The 25,410-nt window shown below is 37.4% G+C and overlaps 1 protein-coding gene across 4 annotated transcripts in view; it reads left to right on the top strand.

Annotated features, from left to right (window-relative positions):
• GRB14 (growth factor receptor bound protein 14) overlaps nt 1-25,410 on the top strand; it is a 178,101-nt gene that overhangs the window by 137,595 nt on the left and 15,096 nt on the right. For all 4 annotated transcript variants that reach the window (XM_007183191.1, XM_007183190.1, XM_007183189.3 and 1 more), the window contains 5 exons: nt 13,568-13,689; nt 15,563-15,637; nt 19,695-19,832; nt 24,698-24,808; nt 25,000-25,095. In XM_007183191.1, the coding sequence (XP_007183253.1) occupies nt 13,568-13,689; nt 15,563-15,637; nt 19,695-19,832; nt 24,698-24,808; nt 25,000-25,095 (542 nt within the window). The remainder of the gene's footprint in view (nt 1-13,567; nt 13,690-15,562; nt 15,638-19,694; nt 19,833-24,697; nt 24,809-24,999; nt 25,096-25,410) is intronic.

Here is a 25,410-nt window from a genome sequence, read left to right as displayed (position 1 = left end):
AAGCCCCTATTCATTTTTATCTGAAAATAAGATTGACAAAATGTATGTAGTTTCTACCTAGCACAGAGAAGTACAAGGACCATTTGTCTCCTGGAGTTTCCTGTAACAAAGGTATACAAAGAATTGTTTTCTGGGTGACTTAGAGCTAAAAGCCACTTTTGTTTCTTCTCTTATCAAGTGATGAGAAGAGTAGGGACTCCAGTTTCTATTTGATCCTCACGCTGTACTTTCAGTAGATTCAGTGAAGAAATCCAGGTAGAAGGTCACAGGTGAACACTTTCCATTCTGGGAGGATTGAGGTTTTTTAAAAGACTTTGAAGTTAAATCAACAGTTTCAGAAGAACCTTCTCTCTTCTTTTTTTTTTTTTTTTAAGAAAAGGTTTCTGAAAATTAAATAGAAAACAGAATTATGTGTAGTTATCACTGTTCGGTAATATTTTATTCTATTAATGTAAGACTTCACTGATCTATCAGAAACAAAAATAAAACTTAAAGTGATATGAAGCTTTTGTTTTTGTTTTAAGAAAGCTTTTTTTTCACTCTTTTCGAAGGCTTTTTTTCCTTTTTTCCTCCTTTTTGGTTGCTGTCTTGAAGTGATTTAAGACAGCTTCTCTCCTATTTTTCTACCTACGTAAGAGTGCTATTTGATCATTGTAATAATTCACTTTACAATCCCTGAAAAATTCTTCAGAAAGCTTTTTAAATAGACTTGTATCTGTTAAATTTTAATAATACATCTTAATATAGTATTTTAGATGAATTTATGAAGTTTTAAAAGTAAGGTTTTTAAAAAAAAAATCACGTTGAATTTATTTGAATTTTACCGGGGGTCATTTCTCAAATGGTAGCTCAAAAAGTCTCTGAGTTCATTCTGGGTGACAGCTCCTAATATTGTTTTTTCAAACATTACAGCGAAGAGCCCCTAAATATAGAATTAATAATTTTTTTTGATAATTAAAAAATATAAGTTACTTAGTAGAATTACTGAGTTGGTTAAAGTCTGCTTGGTTTTAGAATGGGGCTATAGAGGAAGAGTCAAGAGAAAGTTTATGGGAAGCCATCTAGACAAGGGTTTTGTTTTGTTTTGTTTTTCCTTTCTTGGGTGTTGGTGATGATGTCTTATACTATGCTTAGGCCTTGGCAAAACAAAGCTGGTCTTCAGCCACTTTTCACCTCCCTTTTAAGCATTTTTCTTTTTCTCTCAAAGTAATCCATCTAGGCATCTTATATCCTGTTGTTGAACTTTCTCCCTGTTAAGGTCTGTATTTAGTTCAATATCTACACTTTTTAAAAAAACACAAATTTTGGGACTTCGCTGGTGGCGCAGTGGTTAAGAATCCGCCTGCCAACGCAGGGGACATGGCTTCAAGCCCTAGTCTGGGAAGATCCCACATGCCACAGAGCAACTAAGCCCGTGCACCACAACTACAGAGCCTGTGCTCTAGAGCCCGTGAGCCACAACTACTGAGCCTGCGAGCCACAACTACTGAAGCCTGCGTGCCTAGAGCCCGTGCTCCGCAACAAAGAGAAGCCACCACAATGAGAAGCCCGTGCACCGCAGTGAAGAGTAGCCCCCGCTCTCGCAACTAGAGAAAGCCCATGAGCAGCAACAAAGACCTGATGCAGCCAAAAATAAATAAATAAATAAGTTAATTAATTAATTTTTTAAAAACCACAAATTTTCTGTAAGATGTGATTAGCTGATAATCAGTTAGGCCTCTTAGGGTTCTTTGGGTTATTTATTTTTAAATTTAATTTTATTTATTTTTTTATACAGCAGGTTCTTATTAGTTATCCATTTTATACATATTAGTGTATACATGTCAATCCCAATCTCCCAATTCATCAAACCACCACCACCCCCTGCCACTTTCCCCCCTTGGTGTCCATATATTTGTTCTCTACATCTGTGTCTCAATTTCTGCCCTGCAAACCAGTTCATCTGTACCATTTTTCTAGATTCCACATATACGTGTTCATATACGATATGTGTTTTTCTCTTTCTGACTTACTTCACTCTGTATGACAGTCTCTAGGTCCATCCACATCTCTACAAATGACGCAATTTTGCTCCTTTTTACGGCTGAGTAATATTCCATTGTACATATGTACCACATCTTCTTTATCCATTCGTCTGTCGATAGGCATTTAGGTTGCTTCCATGACCTGGCTGTTGTAAATAGTGCTGCAGTGAACATTGGGGTGCATGTGTCTTTTTGAATTATGGTTTTCTCTGGGTATATGCCCAGTAGTGGGATTGCTGGGTCATATGGTAATTCTGTTTTTAGTTTTTTAAGGAACCTCCATACTGTTCTCCATAGTGGCTATATCAATTTACATTCCCACCAACAGTGCAAGAGGGTTCCCTTTTCTCCACACCCTCTCCAGCATTTGTTTTTTGTAGATTTTCTGATGATGCCCATTCTAACTGGTGTGAGGTGATACCTCATTGTAGTTTTGATTTGCATTTCTCTAATAATTAGTGATGTTGAGGAGCTTTTCATGTGCTTCTTGGCCATCTGTATTTCTTCTTTGGAGAAATGTCTATTTAGGTCTTCTGCCCATTTTTGGATTGGGTTGTTTGTTTTTTTGATATTGAGCTGCATGAGCTGTTTATATATTTTGGAGATTAATCCTTTGTCCGTTGATTCATTTGCAAATATTTACTCCCATTCTGAGGGTTGTCTTTTTGTCTTGTAGTTTCCTTTGCTTTGCAAAAGCTTTGAAGTTTCATTAGGTCCCATTTGTGTATTTTTGTTTTTATTTCCATTACTCTAGGAGGTGGATCAAAAAATATCTTGCTGTGATTTATGTCAAAGAGTGTTCTTCCTATGTTTTCCTCTAAGACTTTTATAGTGTCAGGTCTTACATTTAGGTCTCTAATCTATTTTTAGTTTATTTTTGTGTATGGTGTTAGGGAGTGTTCTAATTTCATTCTTCTACATGTACCTGTCCAATTTTCCCAGCACCACTTATTGAAGACACTGTCTTTTCTCCATTGTATATCCTTGCCTCCTTTGTCATAGATTAGTTGACCATAGGTGCGTGGGCTTATCTCTGGGCCTTCTATCCTGTTCCATTGATCTATATTTCTGTTTTTGTGCCAGTACCATATTGTCTTGATTACTGTAGCTTTGTAGTATAGTCTGAAGTCAGGGAGTCTGATTCTTCCAGCTCCGTTTTTGTCCCTCAAGACTGCTTTGGCTATTTGGGGTCTTTTGTATCTCCATACAAATTTTAAGATTTTTTGTTCTAGTTCTGTAAAAAATGCCATTGGTAATTTGATAGGGATTGCATTGAATCTGTAGATTGCTTTGGGTAATATAGTCATTTTCACAATATTGATTCTTCCGATCCAAGAACATGGTATATCTCTCCATCTGTTGGTATCATCTTTAACTTCTTTCAACAGTGTCTTACAGTTTTCTGCATACACGTCTTTTGTCTCCCTAGGTAGGTTTATTCTTAGGTATTTTATTCTTTTTGTTGCAATAGTAAATGGGCGTATTTCCTTAATTTCTCTTTCAGGTTTTTCATCATTAGTGTATAGGAATGCAAGAGATTTCTGTGCATTAATTTTGTAGCCTGCAACCTTAACAAATTCATTGATTAGTTCTAGTAAGTTTTCTGGTGGCATCCTTAGGATTATCTATGTACAGTATCATGTCATCTGCAAACAGTGACAGTTTTACTTCTTCTTTTCCAATTTGTATTCCTTTTATATCTTTTTCTTCTCTGATTGCCGTGGCTAGGACTTCCAAAACTATGTTGAATAATAGTGGTGAGAGTGGACATCCTTGTCTCGTTCCTGATCTTAGAGGAGATGCTTTCAGTTTTTCACCATTGAGAATGCTGTTTGCTGTGGGTTTGTCGTATATGGCCTTTATTATGTTGAGGTAGGTTCCCTCTATTCCCACTTTCTGGAGAGTTTTTATCATAAATGTGTGTTGAATTTTGTCAAAAGCTTTTTCTGCATCTATTGAGATGATCATATGGTTTTTATTCTTCAATTTGTTCATATGGTGTATCACATTGATTGATTTGCGTATACTGAAGAATCCTTGCATCCCTGGGATAAATGCCACTTGATCATGGTGTATGATCCTTTTAGTGGGTTGTTGGATTCTGTTTGCTAGTATTTTGTTGAGGATTTTTGCATCTATATTCATCAGTGATATTGGTCTGTTATTTTCTTTTTTTGTAGTATCTTTGTCTGGTTTTGGTATCAGGGTGATGGTGGCCTCATAGAATGAGTTTGGGAGTGTTCCTTCCTCTGCAATTTTTTGGAAGAGTTTGAGAAGGATGAGTGTTAGTTCTTCTCTAAATGTTTGATAGAAGTCACCTGTGAAGTCATCTGTCCTGGACTTTTGTTTGTTGGAAGATTTTTAATCAGAGTTTCTATTTCATTAATTGTGATTGGTCTGTTCATATTTTGTATTCCTAGTTCAGTCTTGGAAGGTTATACCTTTCTAAGAATTTGTCCATTTCTTCCAGGTTGTCCATTTTATTGGCATAGAGTTGCTCATAGTAGTCTCTTAGGATGCTTTGTATTTCTGCGGTGTCTGTTGTAACTTCTCCTTTTTCATATCTAATTTTATTGACTTGAGTCCTCTCCCTCTTTTTCTTGATGAGTCTGGCTAATAGTTTATCAATTTTCTTTATCTTCTCAAAGAACCAGCTTTTAGTTTTATTGGTCTTTGCTATTGTTTTCTTTGTTTCTATTTCATTTATTTCTGCTCTGATCTTTATGATTTCTTTCCTTCTGCTAACTTTGGGTTTTGTTTGTTCTTCTTTCTCTAGTTCCTTTAGGTGTAAGGTTAGATTGTTTGAGATTTTTCTTGTTTCTTGAGGTAGGCTTGTATTGTGATAAACTTTCCTCTTAGAACTGCTTTTGCTGTACCCCATAGCTTTTGGATCATCGTATTTTCATTGTCATTTGTCTCTAGGTATTTTTTGATTTGCTCTTTGATTTCTTCAGTGATCTCTTGGTTATTTAGTAAAGTACTGCTTAGCCTCCATGTGTTTGTGTTTTTTACGTTTTTTCCCTGTAATTGATTTCTAATCTCATAGCGGTGTGGTCAGAAAAGATGCTTGATATGATTTCAGTTTTCTTAAATTTACTGAGGCTTGATTTGTGACCCAAGATGTGATCCATACTGGAGAATGTTCTGTGCACACTTGAGAAGAAAGTGTAATCTGCTGTTTTTGGAGGGAGCGTCCTAAAAATATCAATTAAATCTATCTGGTCTATTGTGTCATTTAAAGCTTGTGTTTCCTTAGTAACTTTCTGTTTGGATGATCTGTCCATTGGTGTAAGTGAGGTGTTAAAGTCCCCCACTATTTTTGTGTCACTGTCAATTTCCTCTTTTATAGCTGTTAGCAGTTGCCTTATGTATTGAGGTGCTCCTATGTTGGGTGCATATATAAAGTCTATTTTATCTGATCTGAGTATTGCTACTCCAGCTTTCTTTTGATTTCCATTTGCATGGAATATCTTTTTCCATCCCCTCACTTTCAGTCTGTATGTGTCCCTAGGTCTGAAATGGGTCTCTTGGAGACAGCATATATATGGGTCTTGTTTTTGTATCCATTCAGCAAGCCTGTGTCTTTTGGTTGGATCATTTAATTCATTCACGTTTAAGGTACTTATCGATATGTATGTTCCTATGACCATTTTCTTAATTGTTTTGGGTTTGTTTTTGTAGGTCCTTTTCTTCTCTTGTGTTTCCCACTTAGAGAAGTTCCTTTAGCATTTGTTGTAGAGGTGGTTTGGTGGTGCTGAATTCTCTTAGCTTTTGCTTGTCTGTAAAGCTTTTGATTTCTCCATCGAATCTGAATGAGATCCTTGCTGGGTAGAGTAATCTTGGTTGTAGGTTCTTCCCTTTCATCAGTTTAAATATGTCATGCCACTCCCTTCTGGCTTGCAGAATTTCTGCTGAGAAATCAGCTGGTAACCTTATGGGAGTTCCCTTGTATGATATTTGTCGTTTTTCCCTTGCTGTTTTCAATAATTTTTCTTTGTCTTTAATTTTTGCCAATTTGATTACTATGTGTCTCGGCGTGTTTCTCCTTGGATTTATCCTGTATGGGACTCTCTGTGCTTCCTGGACTTGGGTGGCTATTTCCCTTCCGATGTTCGCGAAGTTGTCGACTATAATCTCTTCAAATATTTTCTCGGGTCCTTTCTCTCTCTCGTCTCCTTCTGGGACCCCTGTCATGCGAATGTTGGTGTGTTTAATGTTGTCCCAGAGGCCTCTTAGGCTGTCTTCATTTCTTTTCATTATTTTTTCTTTATTCTGTTCCTCAGCAGTGAATTCCACCATTCTGTCTTCCAGGTCACTTATCCGTTCTTCTGCCTCAGTTATTCTGCTATTGATTCCTTCTAGTGTATGTTTCATTTCAGTTATTGTATTGTTCCTCTCTGTTTGTTCTTTAGTTCTTCTAGGTCTTTGTTAAACATTTCTTGCATCTTCTTGATCTTTGCCTTCATTCTTTTTCTGAGGTCCTGGATCATCTTCACTATCATTATTCTGGATTCTTTTTCTGGAAGGTTGCCTATCTCCACTTCATTTAGTTGTTTTTCTAGGGTTGTATCTTGTTCCTTCATCCGGTACATAGCCCTCTGCCTTTTCATCTTGTCTATCTTTCTGTGAATGTGGTTTTTGTTCCACAGGCTGCAGGATTGTAGTTCTTCTTGCCTCTGCTGTCTGCCTTCTGGTGGATAAGGCTATCTAAGAGGCTTGTGCAGGTTTCCTGATGGTGGTGGGTAGAGCTGGGTGTTGCTCTGGTGGGCAGAGCTCAGTAAAATTTTAATCTGCTTGTCTGCTGATGGGTGGGGCTGGGTTCCCTCCCTGTTGGTTGTTTGGCCTGAGGCGACCCAACACTGGAGCCTACCTGGGCTCTTTGTTGGGTAATGGCAGACTCTGGGAGGGCTCACGCCAAGGAATACTTCCCAGAACTTCTGCTGCCAGTGTCCTTGTCCTCACGGTAAGACACAGGCACCCCCGCGTCTACAGGAGACGCTCCAACACTAGCAGGTAAGTCTGGTTCAGTCTCCTATGGGGTCACTGCTCTTTCCCCTGGGTCCCAATGTGCACACTACTTTGTGTGTGCCCTCCAAGAGTGGACTCTGTGTTTCCCCCAGTCCTGTCGAAGTCCTGCAATCAAATCCCACTAGCCTTCACAGTCTGATTCTCTAGGAATTCCTCCTCCCGTTGCCGGATCCCCAAGTTGGGAAGCCTGAAGTGGGGCTCAGAACCTTCACTCCAGTGGGTGGACTTCTGTGGTATACGTGCTCTCCAGTTTGTGAGTCACCTACCCAGCAGTTATGGGATTTGATTTTATTGTGATTGCGCCCCTCCTCCCATCTCATTGTAGCTTCTCCTTTGCCTTTTGATATGTGGTATCTTTTTTGGTGAGTTCCAGTGTCTTCCTGTTGATGATTGTTCAGCAGTTAGTTGTGATTCCGGTGCTCTTGCAAGAGGGAGTGAGAGCACGTCCTTGTACTCCGCCATCTTGAAGCAATCTCTCTTTGGGTTATTATAGCCTTAGTCCTTTAACATAACGAGACTTGGTTGGGGGACGGTATTTATGACAGAACATCTAAATGGGGATGGTGATATATAAATGTAAAAAAATTATTTAATATTTTAAAAAGCCAGATTCTATAATAAGTAAGTTTTATCTCCATTATGAGATGAGTATAAGAGGTGATAACCTGCAGCTGCATTTGATCCTCTGGATTTTGCTTTTTATGTTTTTATGTTTTCTGAATTTTCAATAGAATAGTGCCAGAAATCTTCTTTGAAGGAATGGGAAATATGTCTTTTGCTTTCCCACTTACTCTAGTTTTAGCCAGCTTTATTTGAAGACATTTTTCTGCTTAAGATTACCAGGCTATTTTCCTAATGCTAGTAATTGCATTATTTAAATATTTGGTGTTATAGTTCTATGAAATTTTCTGCAAATATTGTATCCCTTATTTTTTCATTGTAGATTGGTATGCTGGGCTTTATTTGTGTGTAGTCAACAAAACCCCAACTAGACTGCTGCTTTTTTGGTGACTACACATATTATACTAGTCTTTTTGTGACACATTTGTCATAGCTGTTCAAATGCAGCTTGGTTTTTCCATTCTTTGTTTTATTTTCTTTTTTGATGTAATCCAAATTCAAATGATTTATGTTACTTTCATGTGAGGTTAAGATTGATAACAATTTGAAATATTGCCTGTTAAATTCTTTCCCCTTACACTCAAAATATGGTTGTTTGTTTTCAGTTAATTAGTAAATAGTTATCGAACACATTTCAAGATAAAAGAATTTGAGGCAATCGAATCTTGAGGACTGAGGAATGTGAAAGAAATTTGAGCTGATACAGAAAGAATGAGTAGGATATAAACAGGGAATGCCCTGCCAGTGGGAACTGTAGTGAAGGCAGAGGCAGTGCTGTGCAGAGGAAGGAGCAGAGACTTGGGGTCAGACATGTGGCAGCCACTCAAATCCTGAGACGTTTGCCATCTGTAAAATGGAAATAGAATTTGCTCTTTAGGTTATTCTCTTAGTTTCCTAAGTCTGCTGTAACAAATTACTGCTGGCTTAAACCAATAGAAATGTCGTCTTTTAACAGTTCTGGAGGTGAGAAGTCCAAAATTAATTTCACTGGGCTGAAATCAAGGTGTTGGCAGGGCCACACTCCTTCCAGGGGCTTTATGGGGAGGCTGTTCCTTGCCTCTTTCAGCTTCTGGTGGCTGCTATCATTCCTTGGCTTGGGGTCACATCACTTGAGTCTCTGCCTGTGTGGTCACATTGCCCTTTCCTCTTCTTTCTCTGTCAGATCTCCTTCTGTCTCCTAAAAGCATACTTGTGTTTGGATTTAGGGCCCACCTTTGTAATCCTGGATAATCTCCTCATCTTAATATCTTACAGTTAATGACATCTAAAAATGCTTTGCCATATAAGGTAACATTTACAGATTCCAGAGATTAGGACCTGATGTCTTTGGGGCCATATTCAGCTTACTGCAGATATTATAAGAATAAAATACAGTCATGAAAAAGGTCTCAGACTGAGATATGCAGAGATGTAACTTCCTTTATTTCTATAACTTGAATTAATTTCTAACTCTGAGTCTCCTGACCTCTTAATGGCAGACAGTTTAATCTTCTGTTACTGGTTTGCTTTACGGATTGTTATAGTCTTGTTGGGGTAAATAATCAATTCAGGTTATAGAAATGAGTTACATACAGGTTTAAGATACACTCAATTGAAGGTTAAGACCTACTTTCACTCTTCCAACACTCTGGTGGAGCATTTAAGTCCCAGGAAGGGTATTTGTCTAACTTCTATCCAACTCTTCTCTTCGTGTTCTAGAAACTCTTATTTCTCTCAAGCTTATTGCCTGTATCATAAAGCCCCCTAAATTCATGGTCTTCTCTTAGCCCTTCCACACTTCTTCTGGAGGACTTGGTTCTGCAGTGCTCTTTCCTCATACTTGGATGCTATGGACTCATCTTCCTCAACATTGCACTTAGCTATTGCTTTTCCACCATGTTAGATGCAGGGCTTCTACTTGAGAGTAGAAGCCTCCTAAGGCTACTCTTTGGTTTGAACCACACACCACCATTAAACTTCCCTGGGATTTTATCAACATCAACTGCTTATCCTGAAAGGGTCCTAGTTCCGGAAGGGGCAGGATATAGGGTCACTGTGACCTAAACCATCCAGTTACTATCTAGCCCCCTCTCAGTCTCCACTCCACCCTTTCCTCCACTAACCCCTTAATTCCAGATCCTTTCCCAGAGGACAGAGGGTGCATCCCTGTATGAGTCAGTGGAGGATTGGCTGGCCGTTATTCTCCCCAAGTGATCATATTTGTCAAAGATTGATAAAGTCTAATTTGAAGCTCAAAAGTAAAGAAAGTGCATCTCTGTCATTTTTTCCTCTGTGTATACTTTATCTTCAGGGCAGAACATGTGCTGTTTCCTTAGTGGTAGAGATAGGTGATGGGTACAGTGAAACACAGGTTGGTAAAACAAATAAGCAGACATATTGCTTAATACCTTGCAATTTTCTCCCACTGTGGTTGCAATAAATACAGATACAGTGCATAGCACATAGGATGTTTAATAATGTGAACCTATGCTTCATAAGATTGAAAATATCAGCTGGGGTTGTGTGAGAAGTAAACAAAAGTAAGGATAATAAAGATTGTTAGGGATGCAACTTCCCACTCGATATCTCAGTGACTGCTGGATCTCCCCGCAAACTGCTTCTCTCACAGTCTTCTTAGCTCATTAATGGCAGTAGTCCTTCCAAATGCTTTAGCCAAGAATCTTGGTGTCTTCCTTCACTGCCCCCTCTCTTTCACTCCACATCCAATTTGTCAACAAATCCTGTTGGCTCTACCTTCAGAATACACACAGATTCTGTCTACTTCTTACATGCTGCCACTCTCATCCAGGCCACATCATCTCCCCTTGTTATTTGCAATATTCTGCTAGATGGTCTTCCTGTTTCTACCCTTAAGGCTTTTGAAATCAGTTATCCACTCAGCATCCAGTGTGATCCAATGAAAACGTAAGTCAGCTCATAGTAGTCTTATGTTCAAAATGGATTCCTTTCCCTTATGCCCTCCTTTTTCCCTCTTCCCTGATCCATTTTTCTCTATAGTGTTTATTGCCACCTTTTAAGATTTACATGATTTACATGATTTATTGTCCATGTCTTCCCATTAGAATTGAAGCTCCATGAGGCAATGACTTCTGACTGTCTTGTTCACTACAAAATTCCAAGCCCCACAATGACTGTCTGACACATGGTAGGCCTTCAATAAATATTTGTTGAATGGATAGATGAATGAATAAGTTAAAACTGCCAGACTATATGGATTTATCTCATAACAAGTAGGAAGTGGACAAGTTTTTGAGCAGGGGTCACATTGATACAAATGTTTTATGAGGTTTCCTGTGATATCAGGGTCCAGGTTGGATTGGAAGAATGAGAAAAACAGAGGTTTGGAGATTAGTTAGGAAAAAGTGAAGGTCTAAATGGGAATGGTGATAGTGGTAATGGGTGGGGGGTTGTTGGTTGTGTGAGAGACACTCGGACGAAGAGTCTGATATCTGGGGTAACAACTGGAGGATATTGGAGTGGACATAGAGAAAGTTGTAATGGACATTGGAAAATTTAGGAAAAAACAGTTTGAGAGAGAAAAAGGAAGATACTTTGTTTCATTTTTTTACAATTTTTTACAAATTTTGGTAAAATGCATGTAACATAAAATTTACCATTTCATTCATTTTAAGGGTAAAGTTCACTGGCATTATGTACATTTATTTCTATTTATATTGTTGCACAACCATCACCCCCATCCATCTCTAGAATATTTTTATCTTCTCATACTGAAACCCTGAACCCATTAAACAATAACTCCTCATTCTTCCCACACCCCGGTCCTTGACAACCACCATTCTACTTTGTGTCTCTATGAATTTGTCTGCTCTAGGTACCTCATGTAAATGGAATCATATAATGTTTTTTCTTTTGTGTCTGTCTTATTTTACATAGTATAATATCTTTAAGGTTCATCCATGTTGTAACATGTGTCAGAATTTCATTGCTTTTTAAGGCTAAATATTCCACTGAATGTCTTTACTACATTTTGTTTATCCATTCATTTGTTGATGGACATTAGGGTGTTTTTACTTTCTGGCTATTGTGAATGATGCTACTACAATGAACATTGATGTACAAGTATCTGTTCCAGTCCCTGCTTTCACTTCTTTTGGTTATGAACTCAGAAGTGGAATTGCTGGAATTGTTTAATATTTGGAGGGACCACCATACTGAACTTTGGTTTTAGACAGATTATGTTTGAAGTGGTGGAAAGTCTAGCAGTTAGGATTGGAGTGCAAGTGAAAGCAACTGTAGCTGGAGATTTCACTTCAGGGAACTTGACAGACATAATGGCTGAAGAGGGGAGAGTTAATCAGTTGAGAGAAGAGAAAAAAAAGAGTCCAGCCAAGGACTGCATCTTAGGTGGGAGAAGGAGCTACCAGAGCTAGTCAATGAGACTGAAAAAGAGCAATCTGAATTAGGAACAGAACCCAGGAGTGCTGATACACACTTAGCTCCAACTCATTCGTATTCATATATTCATTCAGCACTCTTACAAGAACTCCCTTTCAGATGAATAAGCTTCTATTTAAGTATGACATTACTTTCAAGGGTTTGGGTGCTGTAGGTCACAGATTACTCCTGAGTGTTGAATTCCTGAGACATAGAGACTTTTCAAAAAGGTCCTAGAAGCACCTAAAAAAGCAGAGGATTTCTATATTTCTTATTTGGCTGTTCTCCATTTCTTATTTTGCATTAGTAATTTCACAGTCACTTTTCTTTAACCTTTTATTGAAGTATGACATACCTTAAGTGAACAAAGATGGACAACTTGGTGAATTCTCAGATATTGTTTCTACCTGAGTATCCAACACCCAGATTAAGAAACAGAATATTTCTCACCCCCAGTGGTTCCCTCATGCCCCTGCTCACTCACCCACTATCCCTATTATCTTGATTTCTAACACCATAGATTTATTGTATCTGTGTTGAACTTATATAAATGGAATCATGTAGTATGTACTCTTTGTGTCTGACTTCTTTCATTTAATATTATGTTTGTGGAATTCATCCATGCAGTTGTGTGTTATTGTAGTATATATTCCATTGTGTCCTTTACACAGTTTATTTATTCATTCTCACGTTGATAGGCATTTGGGTAGTTTCCAGTTTGGGGCTATTATGAATAGTACTGCTATGAACATCACAGTTTCTTATTAAAATAGGAAATTTGCATGTTATGTTCACCTCTTTAAAGTTGCCATTGCTTTTTTCATTTAAGTGCCTTTCCTCTTAAGTGCCTTCCCACCCTGCCTAATTATCTTCATTGGTAATGCAAACTACATTTGCCTGAACATTAGTTTTGAAAGTAAAAAGTGCCACAAGAAATTAGGTTTCTTAAAAAATTGTATGTCCTTGCATTAAAATTTTCTTTTTAAAACATTTATTTCAATTTTTCTCAACTATCCAGATTATATGTCTTAAACGCATAGTGAACCTGTCAAATTTTTTCAGCTCTTAATGGGATGAATTGTTCAACCTTGAGGCAAATATTTTAATTTTGGCACCATGATGAGTTGGAGAAAAAGAATAGTTTCCATATTCTTAATGCAGTTTTGTTATCAAACTTATAATTTACATAGCAATAAAAGGAGATTGAGAATTAGTAAAAAGTGCATTGTGATATTTTATGTCATTTTTCTCTTCGGGTTACAGTCTGCTTTGGTATAAAAATCAACATTACTAATTCAAAATTAATGAAAATTTTATCAATCTGATTATTCCAGAATTGAGTTGAAATTTTCTATGTTTAATAAAGATACGTACATAATGTATTTTATATATTTGTATGGATATATATGTGCATATGTTTGTCTACCTACCTGTCTATCTTTCTATCTATCCATCCATCCATCTATCTGTTGACGTGCTCACTGGAACATTCTTTACAGAAAGAACAATAGAAGACCACGAGCTGGTGATTGAAGTGCTATCTAACTGGGGAATGGAAGAAGAAAATAAGCTATACTTTAGAAAAAATTATGCCAAATATGAATTCTTTAAAAACCCAATGGTAAGTGAAATCCCCATTAATAGTTATGGAAAATGAATGAGTTTAGTTAAATTTTATTTTATTTTATGTGAAGAAAAATGTCACTATGGATAAAATACAAGTCCCTATTTGGTAAACTGTAGGTAAGAATTCTGGCCCTTTAAAATTATAGTCACACTTCTTCTTACTCTAACAATGATTAGCCAACATCGTCACAGAAGTTCATATACATGGTTTTGGGGAACTATTGCTTCTTTTCTTGCTTTTTAAGGAAAACAACTACATTTGATTTGGGGAATTATTAGATATCTCCAAGCAGGTTCCAAAATATTATGGTTTAACTCTTTTCACAGAATTCAGGAAATTAAATAAGAAAAATTCTAAAGGAAAAACAGATTGATGTTTGTTGGGAGTGTTGAAACTTAGCCAGAAGTTTAGATTGACATGCATCTTGCTGTTCCAAACTATTTTGTTTTCAGTGCAATAATTGAGCTAAGTAGAAATGAGATAAAGACCAGTGCATTATCTAGTAAATACTCCTTTCATTATAGTTCTTTTTAAAAGAAAGTAAATGTATGTCACCTTCTAATGAAGACTAGTGATCTAGAGAAGTCAGAATAGCCTCTGGGCTCATTATTTTAAATTGTTTTTGACTCTGCAGCTGTAGCATATTTTTACACTAAGTTTTGGATAATTGGATTGAAATGATACTTTATGAAAAATATATGATACATAACATAATAGAATATTTTCAAACCCTGAAAGACCTTTTATGCTCTCTTTTATTTAAACTTATTAATAGAAACATAGTGGGATGGTCTTTGATAAAGAAAATACGAGTCCTAATAAAAATTAAATAGAATTAGAATTTGAAAGGAAACTGTTTTCTTATTATGAATCTTTATTAAAAGCAAGAATTTAAAAGTCATAGTTAAAGACATAGGGTTTAGTGCTCAGTTTCAGTTTTTTGTTTTTTTTTTTAGTTTAAACAAGGCTGTAGATTCATTTTGTAGACTTAGAGTAGTGGTTCTCAACTGGGGGGGTGATGTGGTAATGTCTGGAGACATTTTTGGTTGTCATACTGGGGGGATGGGGGTGCTGCTAGTGGGTGGAGGCCAGGAATGCTCTAAACGTCCTGCAATGCACAGGACAGTCCCCCCAACACAGCGTTATTAGACCAACATTAATAGAACTACGCTTCAAAAACCCTGTCCTAAAGGAAGTATAGTGGCATATATTTTCCCAAACTTGCCTGATCATAAAAACTCCCTGGGGAAGAGGATAGTGCTTGTTAAAAATACAAGATCCAGGTCCTACCCTGACCTACTGAATCAGACACTCCAGGAAAGAGGCCTGGGAGTTCCTATTTTTAAACAGCTTTCCTGGGTGAATTTTATGATTAAACAGGTTTGGAAAGATCGAAGGTGGAAAAGACTGTCATTTTAGCTCCCTGGCCCTCTAGTTTAACTCCTTGTTCCTCTACTCTATGGGCTGTGACCTTGGGTATATATATCCTTTACTTCTATGAGCCTTGACTTTATGAAATGGAGCTGATAGTCCTTCAGTACCTGCTAGAGTGGTTGCAGGACTCAGGGAAGACGTACGGGAGCTAGCACACTGTCAGCCTGAGGGCAGTGTTTGTAACTGGAGGTACGTGGATCTCTGTGTATCAGCACCATCTGAGGGTGTTCGGCTAGTCTTTGGGCCCTGCTCCTACCTTCTCTCTCATTAAGATACCTGTGGGTAGAGTCAGGGACTGGCATTTTTAAAAGTGCTTTGGGTGAATTTTCAACACCCTGATTTAAAGAGCTTTTGCTTTAGATTACTGTGTTGGTCATAGTTCGATCTTTTCTGGCATGGCTTTGGGATAATATAACATGTATCTTTTCGTCAGTATTTTTTTCCAGAGCATATGGTGTCTTTTGCAACTGAAACCAATGGTGAAATATCCCCCACACAGATTTTGCAGGTAAAATATATTTTTTCACTAAAATATGTAAGTACTAAATAATGAAGGGAAACTGTAAGGTCCTTATTTACTTATTTATTTATATTTCTAATTTTATAAGTAGATATACTCATTTATCTTGCATTTCCATGCCTTTTTTTTTTTACTTCATGAGAGTTGACAATATTCTTTTTTTAAATTGAAGTATAGTTGATTTACAATGTTGTGTTAGTTTCAGGTGTACTGCAAAGTGATAAAGTTATACACACATACAGAGTTATTTTTTTTCAGATTCTTTTCCCTTATAGGTTATTACAAAATATTGAGTATAGTTCTCTTAGCTATACAGTAGGTCCTTGTTGGTTATCTATTTTATATATAGTAGTATGTATATATTAATCCCAAACTCTTAATTTATCCTCCCCCTTCCCCTTTGGTAACCATAAGTTTGTTTTCTATGTCTGTGGGTCTATTTCTGTTTTGTATATAAGTTCATTTGTATTTTTTTCCCTTAGATTCTAATATAAGCGATATCATATGATATTTGTCTTTCTCTGGCTGGCTTACTTCACTTAGTAGGATAATCTCTAGGTCCAACCATGTTGCTGAAAATGGCATTATTTCATTCGTTTTTTATGGCTAAGTAATATTCCGTTGTATAAATATACTACATCTTCTTTATCCATTCATCTGTCAATGGACATTTAGGTTGCTTCCATGTCTTGGCTATTGTAAATAGTGCTGCAATGAACACTGGGGTGCATGTGTCTTTTCCAATTATGGTTTTCTCCGGATATATGCCCAGGAATGGGATTGCAGGATCATATGGTAGCTCTATTTTTAGTTTTCTGAGGAACCTCCATACTGTTCTCTATAGTGGCTGTACCAATTTACATTCCTACCAACAGTGTAGGAGGGTTCCTTTTTCTCCACACCCTCTCCAGCATTTATTATTTGTAGACTTTTTGATGATGGCCATTCTAACCAGTGTGAGGTGATACCTCATTGTAGCTTTGACTTTCATTTCTCTAATAATTAGTGATGTTGAGCATCTTTTCATGTGCCATCTGTATGTCTTCTTTGGAGAAATGTCTATTTAGTGAGGTCCATATTTATACACGTCCAGATTTTGGATGGTATGCCTTGAGTGGTTAATTTTTGCTGGAGATAAAGTTGGAAAAGAGAAGAAGAGGAAAGAAAAGAAAAGAGCACAATCTAGATAAAGAATTCTGTAAATCAATAAAGACCCCTAACTATATTATTCTTCCCAGTTTTGAACAACTGTCAAAGGATTTTAAGTGTTTAAAAAATGTGTATCATGGGGGCTTCCCTGGTGGCGCAGTGGTTGAGAATCTGCCTGCTAATGCAGGGGACACGGGTTCGAGCCCTGGTCTGGGAAGATCCCACATGCCGCGGAGCAGCTGGGCCCGTGAGCCACAATTGCTGAGCCTGCGCGTCTGGAGCCTGTGCCCCGCGACGGGAGGGGCCGCGATAGAGAAAGGCCCGCGCACCGCGATGAAGAGCGGTCCCCGCACCGCGATGAAGAGTGGCCCCCGCTTGCCGCAACTGGAGAAAGCCCTCGCACGAACCGAAGACCCAACACAGCCAAAAATAAATAAATAAATAAGAAAATCCTTTAAAAAAAAAAAAAAAAATGTGTATCATGAAAGGAAACTTGCAGAGTTTTGCTCTCTGATGTATTTAAAGATTATGTTAGTCTTCGAAAAAATCAAAATTTCCAGTAAACTATAGACATTTTACCAACAGATATTTAGTGTTAACTTTTATAATAAATGCTCTCAATCCTATTTGTGATAAAATATTTAGCAACTAGATGAAATATTATCTATGATGGAAACACTTGACTGAAACATGAAATAGCTGAATTAAGAATACTAGTTATTTAATTTAAAATTTCCTTAGTTTTGCATCTGTTGAGCTCATTTCTTACAAACTGGCAATGGCTGTAGGTGACCATTTTCCAAGACGTTTTCATTACAATAAAAAATTTCAGTTATTTTATATTTGATACTATACTTGTTAACAGGTTAATGGTGAGCAATGTCTTTATAATGGTTGCTGTTTGATCTAAACCCCAGGCATCCCCGAACCCACTCAATAGTCTCTGATCTTTAATGAAGAAAACTTTTAATAGTTCCAGTATAGCTATTACTTTAAATATGTTGGTATTTGAATATACTGGTAAATATATTGGGTATCACAAATTTGTTTTCTATGGGCTTTTTATTTGTAATAGGTTATATTTCATTTTTTACTTCAAAATATTTTAGAAATATGATTAGCCTCAGGATTTCTCTAAAAGCTACTTATGTGCTACTAGGTTGTCACAGACACCCTGTAGAATGTTAGGGTGAATGGCAGCAGCGGCAGTGCCCCAGCACCCCTAGCTCTCACGCCTCTTTATACTTTGCCTTTGGATTATGACAGGGCGGTGGATCGGAGTTTTTCTTCTGCCTCCTTTCCCAAATTCTCCTATAATTTAGTTATATTATTTTAATGTTAAATTATAAAAACAAGAACAGTCATAGCTTTGGAATCAGATAGTCCTGCACGTGCCCCTGACCTCTTCTCTCCACTGAGGCAATGTTTCCACTTTTTAAAACATTCCTTCTTTTTCCAGTGTGACCTCTATGACTCCCTTTTTAAAATTTAATTGGTTTGGTTTAATAACTTGGAAAGCACTCAAACTAAAAAACCTACTTGCCTGCTTTGCATGTCAATTAATTAATATCTGTGGCTCATTAAATTAAAAGTTTTTTTATTAATTTATTTTAAAAACATTATCTACTCTCAGCATTTCCCCGAATAGCCTTTTAAAACTATGTTACGTTGTTTGAACTAATATTTTCTCTTAGTTTCGGTTTTAACATTTTGCATTCGTTTATTCATAGGGATTTCCATTTTCTTCTTTTAGTGAGACACTAATGCATTTCCACTGTCTTATTAAGGATGCTGAGCACAGCCACTCAGAGCTATTCCTTTTCATTCTCAATTTCCTGACCAACACATGCCTGCTGTCTCAGTTAATTATCACTGGGTAACAAACTATTCTAAATCTTAATGGCTTAAGTACCCACTCATATTTTGTCAACAGTTTTGTAGGTTGGTATTTGGGAAGGGTTTAGCTGGATGGGTCTCTGAGGCAGATTGACTCCCAAAGGGATTGTGGATCCGCTTCTTCTAAGATAGCTTTTCACTACATGTGTCTGGTACTCCTTGGCCTCTTTCTCTCTCTCCACATGGTGTGTCATTCTCCAAGGCTTTTCCAGTTGCCTTGTGCTTCTCACCACATAGCCATCTCAGGGTAGTCACGTTTCTTATATGAAAGTTAGCTTCCAAGAGTTAAGGAGTGGAAGCCATCAGGCTAGTTAAGGGACTACAGTGAGAATGGCAGCCTGTCCCGCCATATCCTATTGGTCAGAACAGTCACAAGCCTTACCCAGATTCAAGGGGGTGGAGAAACTTCACCTCTTGGTTCAGTGGCAGGATCACATTTGCAGAAGAGCATGTGGAATGAAAGATATTGTTGCAGTTCTCTTTGGAAAACACAACCTGCCCATACCCACCCACAACTGAGAACCATAGAGGACAAAGAGATTGTTTACTTTACCTTCATCGAGGAGGTGAACTTGGCTCAATTTCTTTAATAATTGAATAATGGAAGTCAGGATCATGGTCTTACATATACCATAATGAAGTTGAAGTTGATAGGTCAATCTATAATCTCAAGGAAAATCATAGGCAGGGATGAAAAGTATCAGGACTTAACTCTGTAGACAAAGTTCAGCTTTTCAAATGGACATTCAAATAGCTTGTAATGTTGGTGTTTGACTAAGTACTGATCACTTAGAATGTATATTTCGTGAGCATATTTTCATTTGGAACTTGCCTCAGGTTTTCACAAGACTGATTTATTTTCTGTTATATATATCGCTATTTCTGTAATGGTGTATAAGTGCTTTCAGTGCTGTTTGATTTTGCACATTTCTATTTGAAATATAAAACTACAGTATCATTGATTCAGAAACTGTATGAGAGTATCTGATTTTTCTTCCAGATATTTCTGAGTTCAAGCACATATCCTGAAATCCATGGCTTCTTACATGCAAAAGAACAGGGAAAGAAGTCCTGGAAAAAGATTTACTTCCTTTTAAGAAGATCCGGTTTATATTTTTCTACTAAAGGGACATCAAAGGTAAATTGGAATATCAATGATGTGCTATGAATTATATGGAAATTGTAAGTTAAAATGGATTTTACTTTGTTTTATTCATTATCTTATTGCATGATGTCAGTAGTTGGTAATTTTTTTTTAGATTCCAAACATTTGCCATAATCCATTTAAAAACTAATTATTCAGCTTTATTTCCCACTAGTTTCAATATACATCCTTTGATACCATCTGGATGCTCTTGTTTCAGTACCACATTCCTTGCCCATTTCTCCCCCACTCTGAATCTACCCCCATTCTCCTTATCAAGGCTGGGATTTTGAAGCCCGACAGAGATCACATCTTTTCTTTTTACCCAGGTCATACTACTGACCTTGCCCACCTCTGAACTTCTGTTGATGCAGTTAGTAACACTCAGCTGAGTCTGTAACTGCTTATTAATTCCTTTGTGTGTGTTAGTTTTGTCTCCTCACCTAGATTATAAATTCCTAGAGGAAGTTATCATGTTATGATCAGGGATGGATGTATGTGTGTGCTTGCTTATGTATACCTATGTATACAGTTATATAGACATACCTGTGCAGATGTTCATACACACATACATAATCACTTATGAATGTAATTCCCTTAGCACTAGCACTATGTAGTCTGTTTCTGTGTAGTCTAGTTGTTGCCTACTATGCCATATGCCTGTGTTTTATGTCTTGATATTTTATGCAATGCATCGATTTCCTTCAAGTAAAACTACTTTTGAGAGTTTTCATGAGAGTTTAATTCTATGTTCATGCATCTGTTTTGTCAGTGACAACACTGTTGCTTCTTTATGGGTAATCTGTCATTTTTCTTTGGCTCTTTTTCAAATTTTATTATCATCATTGGTATTTAGTCATTTTCCTGCCGTATTTCTAGGTATGTTCAAATATATTCTGCTATACGTATCTTGCTTGATTCTTTTTTTTTAAATTAATTTATTTATTTATGGCTGTGTTGGGTCTTCATTTCTTGTGCGAGGGCTTTCTCTAGTTGTGGCAAGCGGGGGCCACTCTTCATCATGGTGCGCGGGCCTCTCACTATCGCGGCCTCTCTTGTTGCGGAGCACAGGCTCCAGACGTGCAGGCTCAGTAGTTGTGGCTCACGGGCCCAGTTGCTCCGCGGCATGTGGGATCTTCCCAGACCAGGGCTCGAACCCGTGTCCCCTGCATTGGCAGGCAGATTCTCAACCACTGCGCCACCAGGGAAGCCCTTGATTCTTAACATACACATTCAATCTGCAAATTCATATTTTTCTTTTATGCTGAAAATGTTCATTATTTATTTCTCATTCTCAATATTTGATCCTTTAAATTTTTAGTAGGATTTTCTGTCTTGGCTAGTCATGGCCCTAGGTCTCCCTTTGCTTGTGGCTGCCTAACTCCAGTCTCTGCCTCTGTCTTCACACAGCCTTCTCCTTTCTCTGTGTGTCTCTGATAAGGACACTTGTCATGGATTTAGAGCCCACCCAGATAATCTAGGAAGATGTCATCTCTAGATCCTTAGCTTAATTACATCTGCAAAGGCCCCTTTGCAAAACAGGTCACATTCACAGTTTCTTCAGGTTAGGACATGGACAGATCTTTTAATTTTGAGTGAGAGAGTGAAATGATCATGTTGTAAGAAGATGAGTATGGCCATAGGGAGCTTAAAAAATCAACTAGAGAGACAGAGAAACGGAGAGGGGAAGGGAGCAGGGGAGGCAGGGGGGAAGGGACAAGTGGGCAGGAAGGGAGAGAGACTGATTGATTGAGTTGAGGCACAGATGCTAATTAGTGCTAACTAGATGATCATTTCAGTAATCAAGGGTGGAGGCCACGGGATCTAACCTAGGATGAGCAGTGGAGAGAGAAGAAGGGGATGGATGTAAGATTAAATGACAAATGGTCAGATTTTGTTGACTGGTTGATATGAAAGAAGAGGAAGCACTTAATGTTCTTAGAGAAAGACATAAGGAAAATAAAGAAATAGAAAATGATAGAATAAACAGGAATAGGAGATTTGAAGAAATCAAATCTTAGAAGAAAGATACTGATCTTAGTTCTAGATATATTGTGTTGATGGTGAAGTATCCAAATGGAAATGCCCAGATCACAGCTAATGATAGAGACTAGATATTTGGGCAGTGGTATGGAGATATGGAGTTGCAAAGGAGTGATACTTTCCATATTTACCCCAACTGTTCTTACATAGTTTCCTCCCTTCCCTGATATACAGTTTTCCTTTGCTGCTATTCACACGTGTGTGCACACACATGTGCAAGTGTGTGTGTGTGTGTGTTTTAGGTTTAAGTGGTGGAATACTTCATGGAAAAGGCCTCTACTTATTTAGTAATCCATTCCTTTACAGAAATCTTTTATTTTTAAGTATATATAGTTTGACTACTAGTGTTCTATCATATAGATGCATTTAATTTTTCTTGAGGATTTAAACCTAGTTTTCAAATTTTTATATTATAGATAATGTTAGGATGAATAATTACCCACTTTTGTAATTAAGGTTTTAGACTTTTTCTTAACCTTTGTAATGAAGTTTCTCTTTTCCCAGTTTTCCTCATGTATGAAGTAATATACGAAGGTGGTTTTAAACAAATGTGTGCTGGATCATCTTTTTACTTTTAGCATCAGAGAAAATTGGCTTCTAAATCCAGTAATCACATTTCTTTGACTTTCTTCCCAGTGATTCTTCACTGGAAGATATGACAATATCTCCTTAATTCCTGAATTCCTAATTCTTTAACAGGTTTCGCATGAAAATCCACAGCCCATTGTCTTTTTACTTCACCCTCCACCTCCTTTCCTTTCCCACCTATTACATAACAGCTCCTATTCCATCCACTGAAGCCATGCTCTTATCCCTGCAATGGTCCCCCCTTGGCTGGGCAACATTATAGGCATCAAACCTCTGTTCTCAGGTCATACCTCAGCTCTCCTCAACATGGTGTCTAACTTTGCTGTGCATCGTACATAATAGTGTTCTCTCTAGCCTGTGCTGAATGAGCGTGTGTTCCGTAGTCTATATATATGAAAATGATCTTACATTCCCCCTTAAAAACGAAATTCAAGATATTAGATAAACTCAAGGATTATGACCTCTATAAAAATCATGTAGGTTATCTAATGTCTAATATGACATTTCTACCTGGCAAAGTGACCATTTCCTGCCCTTTTTCTATGAGAAGGGTCTTGATTTATTTTACTTTCTAAAGATGTAGGCTGCATGGGACTTAGATAAACACTTACGCAAGCCTTGGAGGTGTGGCCATGACTTACAGAGAAACATTTAAGTACCTTGCTCTCCAACTTCCCCCTTATATACACGTTTGCATGCTTACCTTTCGCTAACCATGCCAGCTCAGCCTTAGTCTTGTACTGTCATAAGCCTTGATGTGTCTGCAGTAATGGAACAAAAATCAGTCAAGAGAAGAAACTCATCATGTCTCTTATGTCCTTCCAGTATTTCTTAAGCTGCCTTTTTCTCACATCCAAATGACCCAGCTACATTGAGTTCTACAGTATCAGTGGGCAGGGATGGTTTTATTCCATCTTCATAGAAATCAGACATTTTTACTAGCAAATCAGTTTCTATCAAGGAATAAAGTTTTAAAGCCCTTGCCAACAAGAGTACTTTTCTCCCTCCTCCTCCCTTGTTCCAAGGGCCCTAGGCTGGGTCTCTTTTAACAATTTTCTTTTCTGACTCATTCTCCCATGGAGTTGGGAACTTTAGTCATCCATTAGATCAAAATGCCTAAAGAATAGTGACACACAGAGAAACAGTTGCATACACAGAAGCTCTTGCTCTACTAATCATCACTGATGGAATAGCCAGCCTACTGGCCAATGACTGAAATTTTTTTGGATTTGGATTTGAATGGGTTGCTCAAATTGCTGAATGTTCTGCTTTATCTTTTTGTTTTAAGAGCACTGCTTCTCAAATTTCAGTGCATATGAATCACCTGGGTTCTTGTTAAAATGCAGATTTTGATTTTGAATCAGCAGATCAGGGGTGGGCCCTGAGATTTTGCATTTCTAATAAGCTCCCAGGTGATGCTGATACTGCTGGTCTGGGACCACACGACTAGTAGCAAGGTTTTAAAGAACCAATGCGTTGTGGTCAGTTTTGATTACACATTCAACCCCAGAATTAAGCATTTCTCCAAGTTATTAACCTATCACAGAATAATATGACCCAGTGATTTCCCATGACCAGCTCTAAATCTTATGGATTTCCCAGAGAAGAAATAGCTCTTCATGATTCCACTTTGCCTTGAAAATCAGACACATTCCATTGCCAGGTAATCTTCCTGAATTTATCTGTACAGGCTTCCTTCCTTTTGTAAAGGAAGGTGGTCATGCCGCCTGTTTCATTGCTTGCTGTGGTACGTGAGGCAGTACACAAACATGAGGGACGATCATTTCTCAATGAAGCAGGAATCATCATCTGTTTTTTTTTTTTTCTTTAGCTGCTATAGAAGCTCAAACCAACCTTCTTTACTTTGTGGAAATACCATTATTTAAAACCCAAATAAGAAAATATTTTCAAAAGCCATGCTTTGCTCTCTTCTCTCCCTCAGATTCCTTGAAGTGGTGGTTAAAGCAAGTAATTTTAAAATAGGAAGATATATTTTTTTGTATATTGGAAGTTAAATTATAAACAAATCACTGCTTCTCAAATTAAATACTCTCGTATCCAGCTCCTGGTTATTTAAGGATATAGTGACTTAGTTTTCCTTTCCTTTTGTTTCTGTGACATTATTTGGAATATTTTTTGCCAAGGTATAAGTTATGTAACATAATAGAAATACAAAAGGTAGTGTAAAAACATGTATCCATTTCAACATACATATATATTTTTTTAAGGAACCACGGCATTTGCAGTTTTTCAGCGAATTTGGCAATAGTGATATTTATGTGTCACTGGCAGGCAAAAAAAAACATGGAGCACCGACTAACTATGGATTCTGCTTTAAGGTACAGGCTTAATATTTTGCTAGATGAATAAAGCAAGCCTCAGCCTTTTAGGTAAGCTTGAGTTTCTTTTAATTTCTTTTAAAAAGAGACAGCTTTCTCTTATATATAGGAGAATTTTAGTGGCTTTTATTTCAACAGGTGTTACCTTCAAGATATGCATTAACGATAAACAATGTGCTGTGGCCTTCTAGCCTAACAAAGCAGGAGGGCCTCGAGACCTGAAAATGCTCTGTGCAGAAGAAGAGCAGAGTAGGACGTGCTGGGTGACCGCGATTAGATTGCTTAAGGTAATCTCACTGCAGGTGTGAATTTCTATTAAACATTGGGAGTACCATCAAAGTTTGAAAATACCTGTCTTTCAAAACTCAGAAGACTCGCTATGAATCCATGTGGGTATGTGAGGAAGAAGAAAAATAACCACCACCAAATGCGTGTATTTTATTTGTTATCTGAAAGATAAACATTTCCAGAGTAGAGTGCAATAACCTAATACGTTTATCTTGTGTGTGTGGAGTATTCCATGTTTAAAAATGTTCTGATTTTTATTTTTTTGTAAGAGTATTACATATATAGCAAGTATAACTGATTGAAATTTCTCCTGT

The sequence above is a fragment of the Balaenoptera acutorostrata genome, chromosome 8 (assembly GCF_949987535.1).
Source record: "Balaenoptera acutorostrata chromosome 8, mBalAcu1.1, whole genome shotgun sequence".
In the NCBI taxonomy this organism is placed as follows: Eukaryota; Metazoa; Chordata; class Mammalia; order Artiodactyla; family Balaenopteridae; genus Balaenoptera; species Balaenoptera acutorostrata.
The sequence above is the reverse complement of the archived record's forward strand: the minus strand, read 5'-3'. Positions and strand labels throughout refer to the sequence as shown.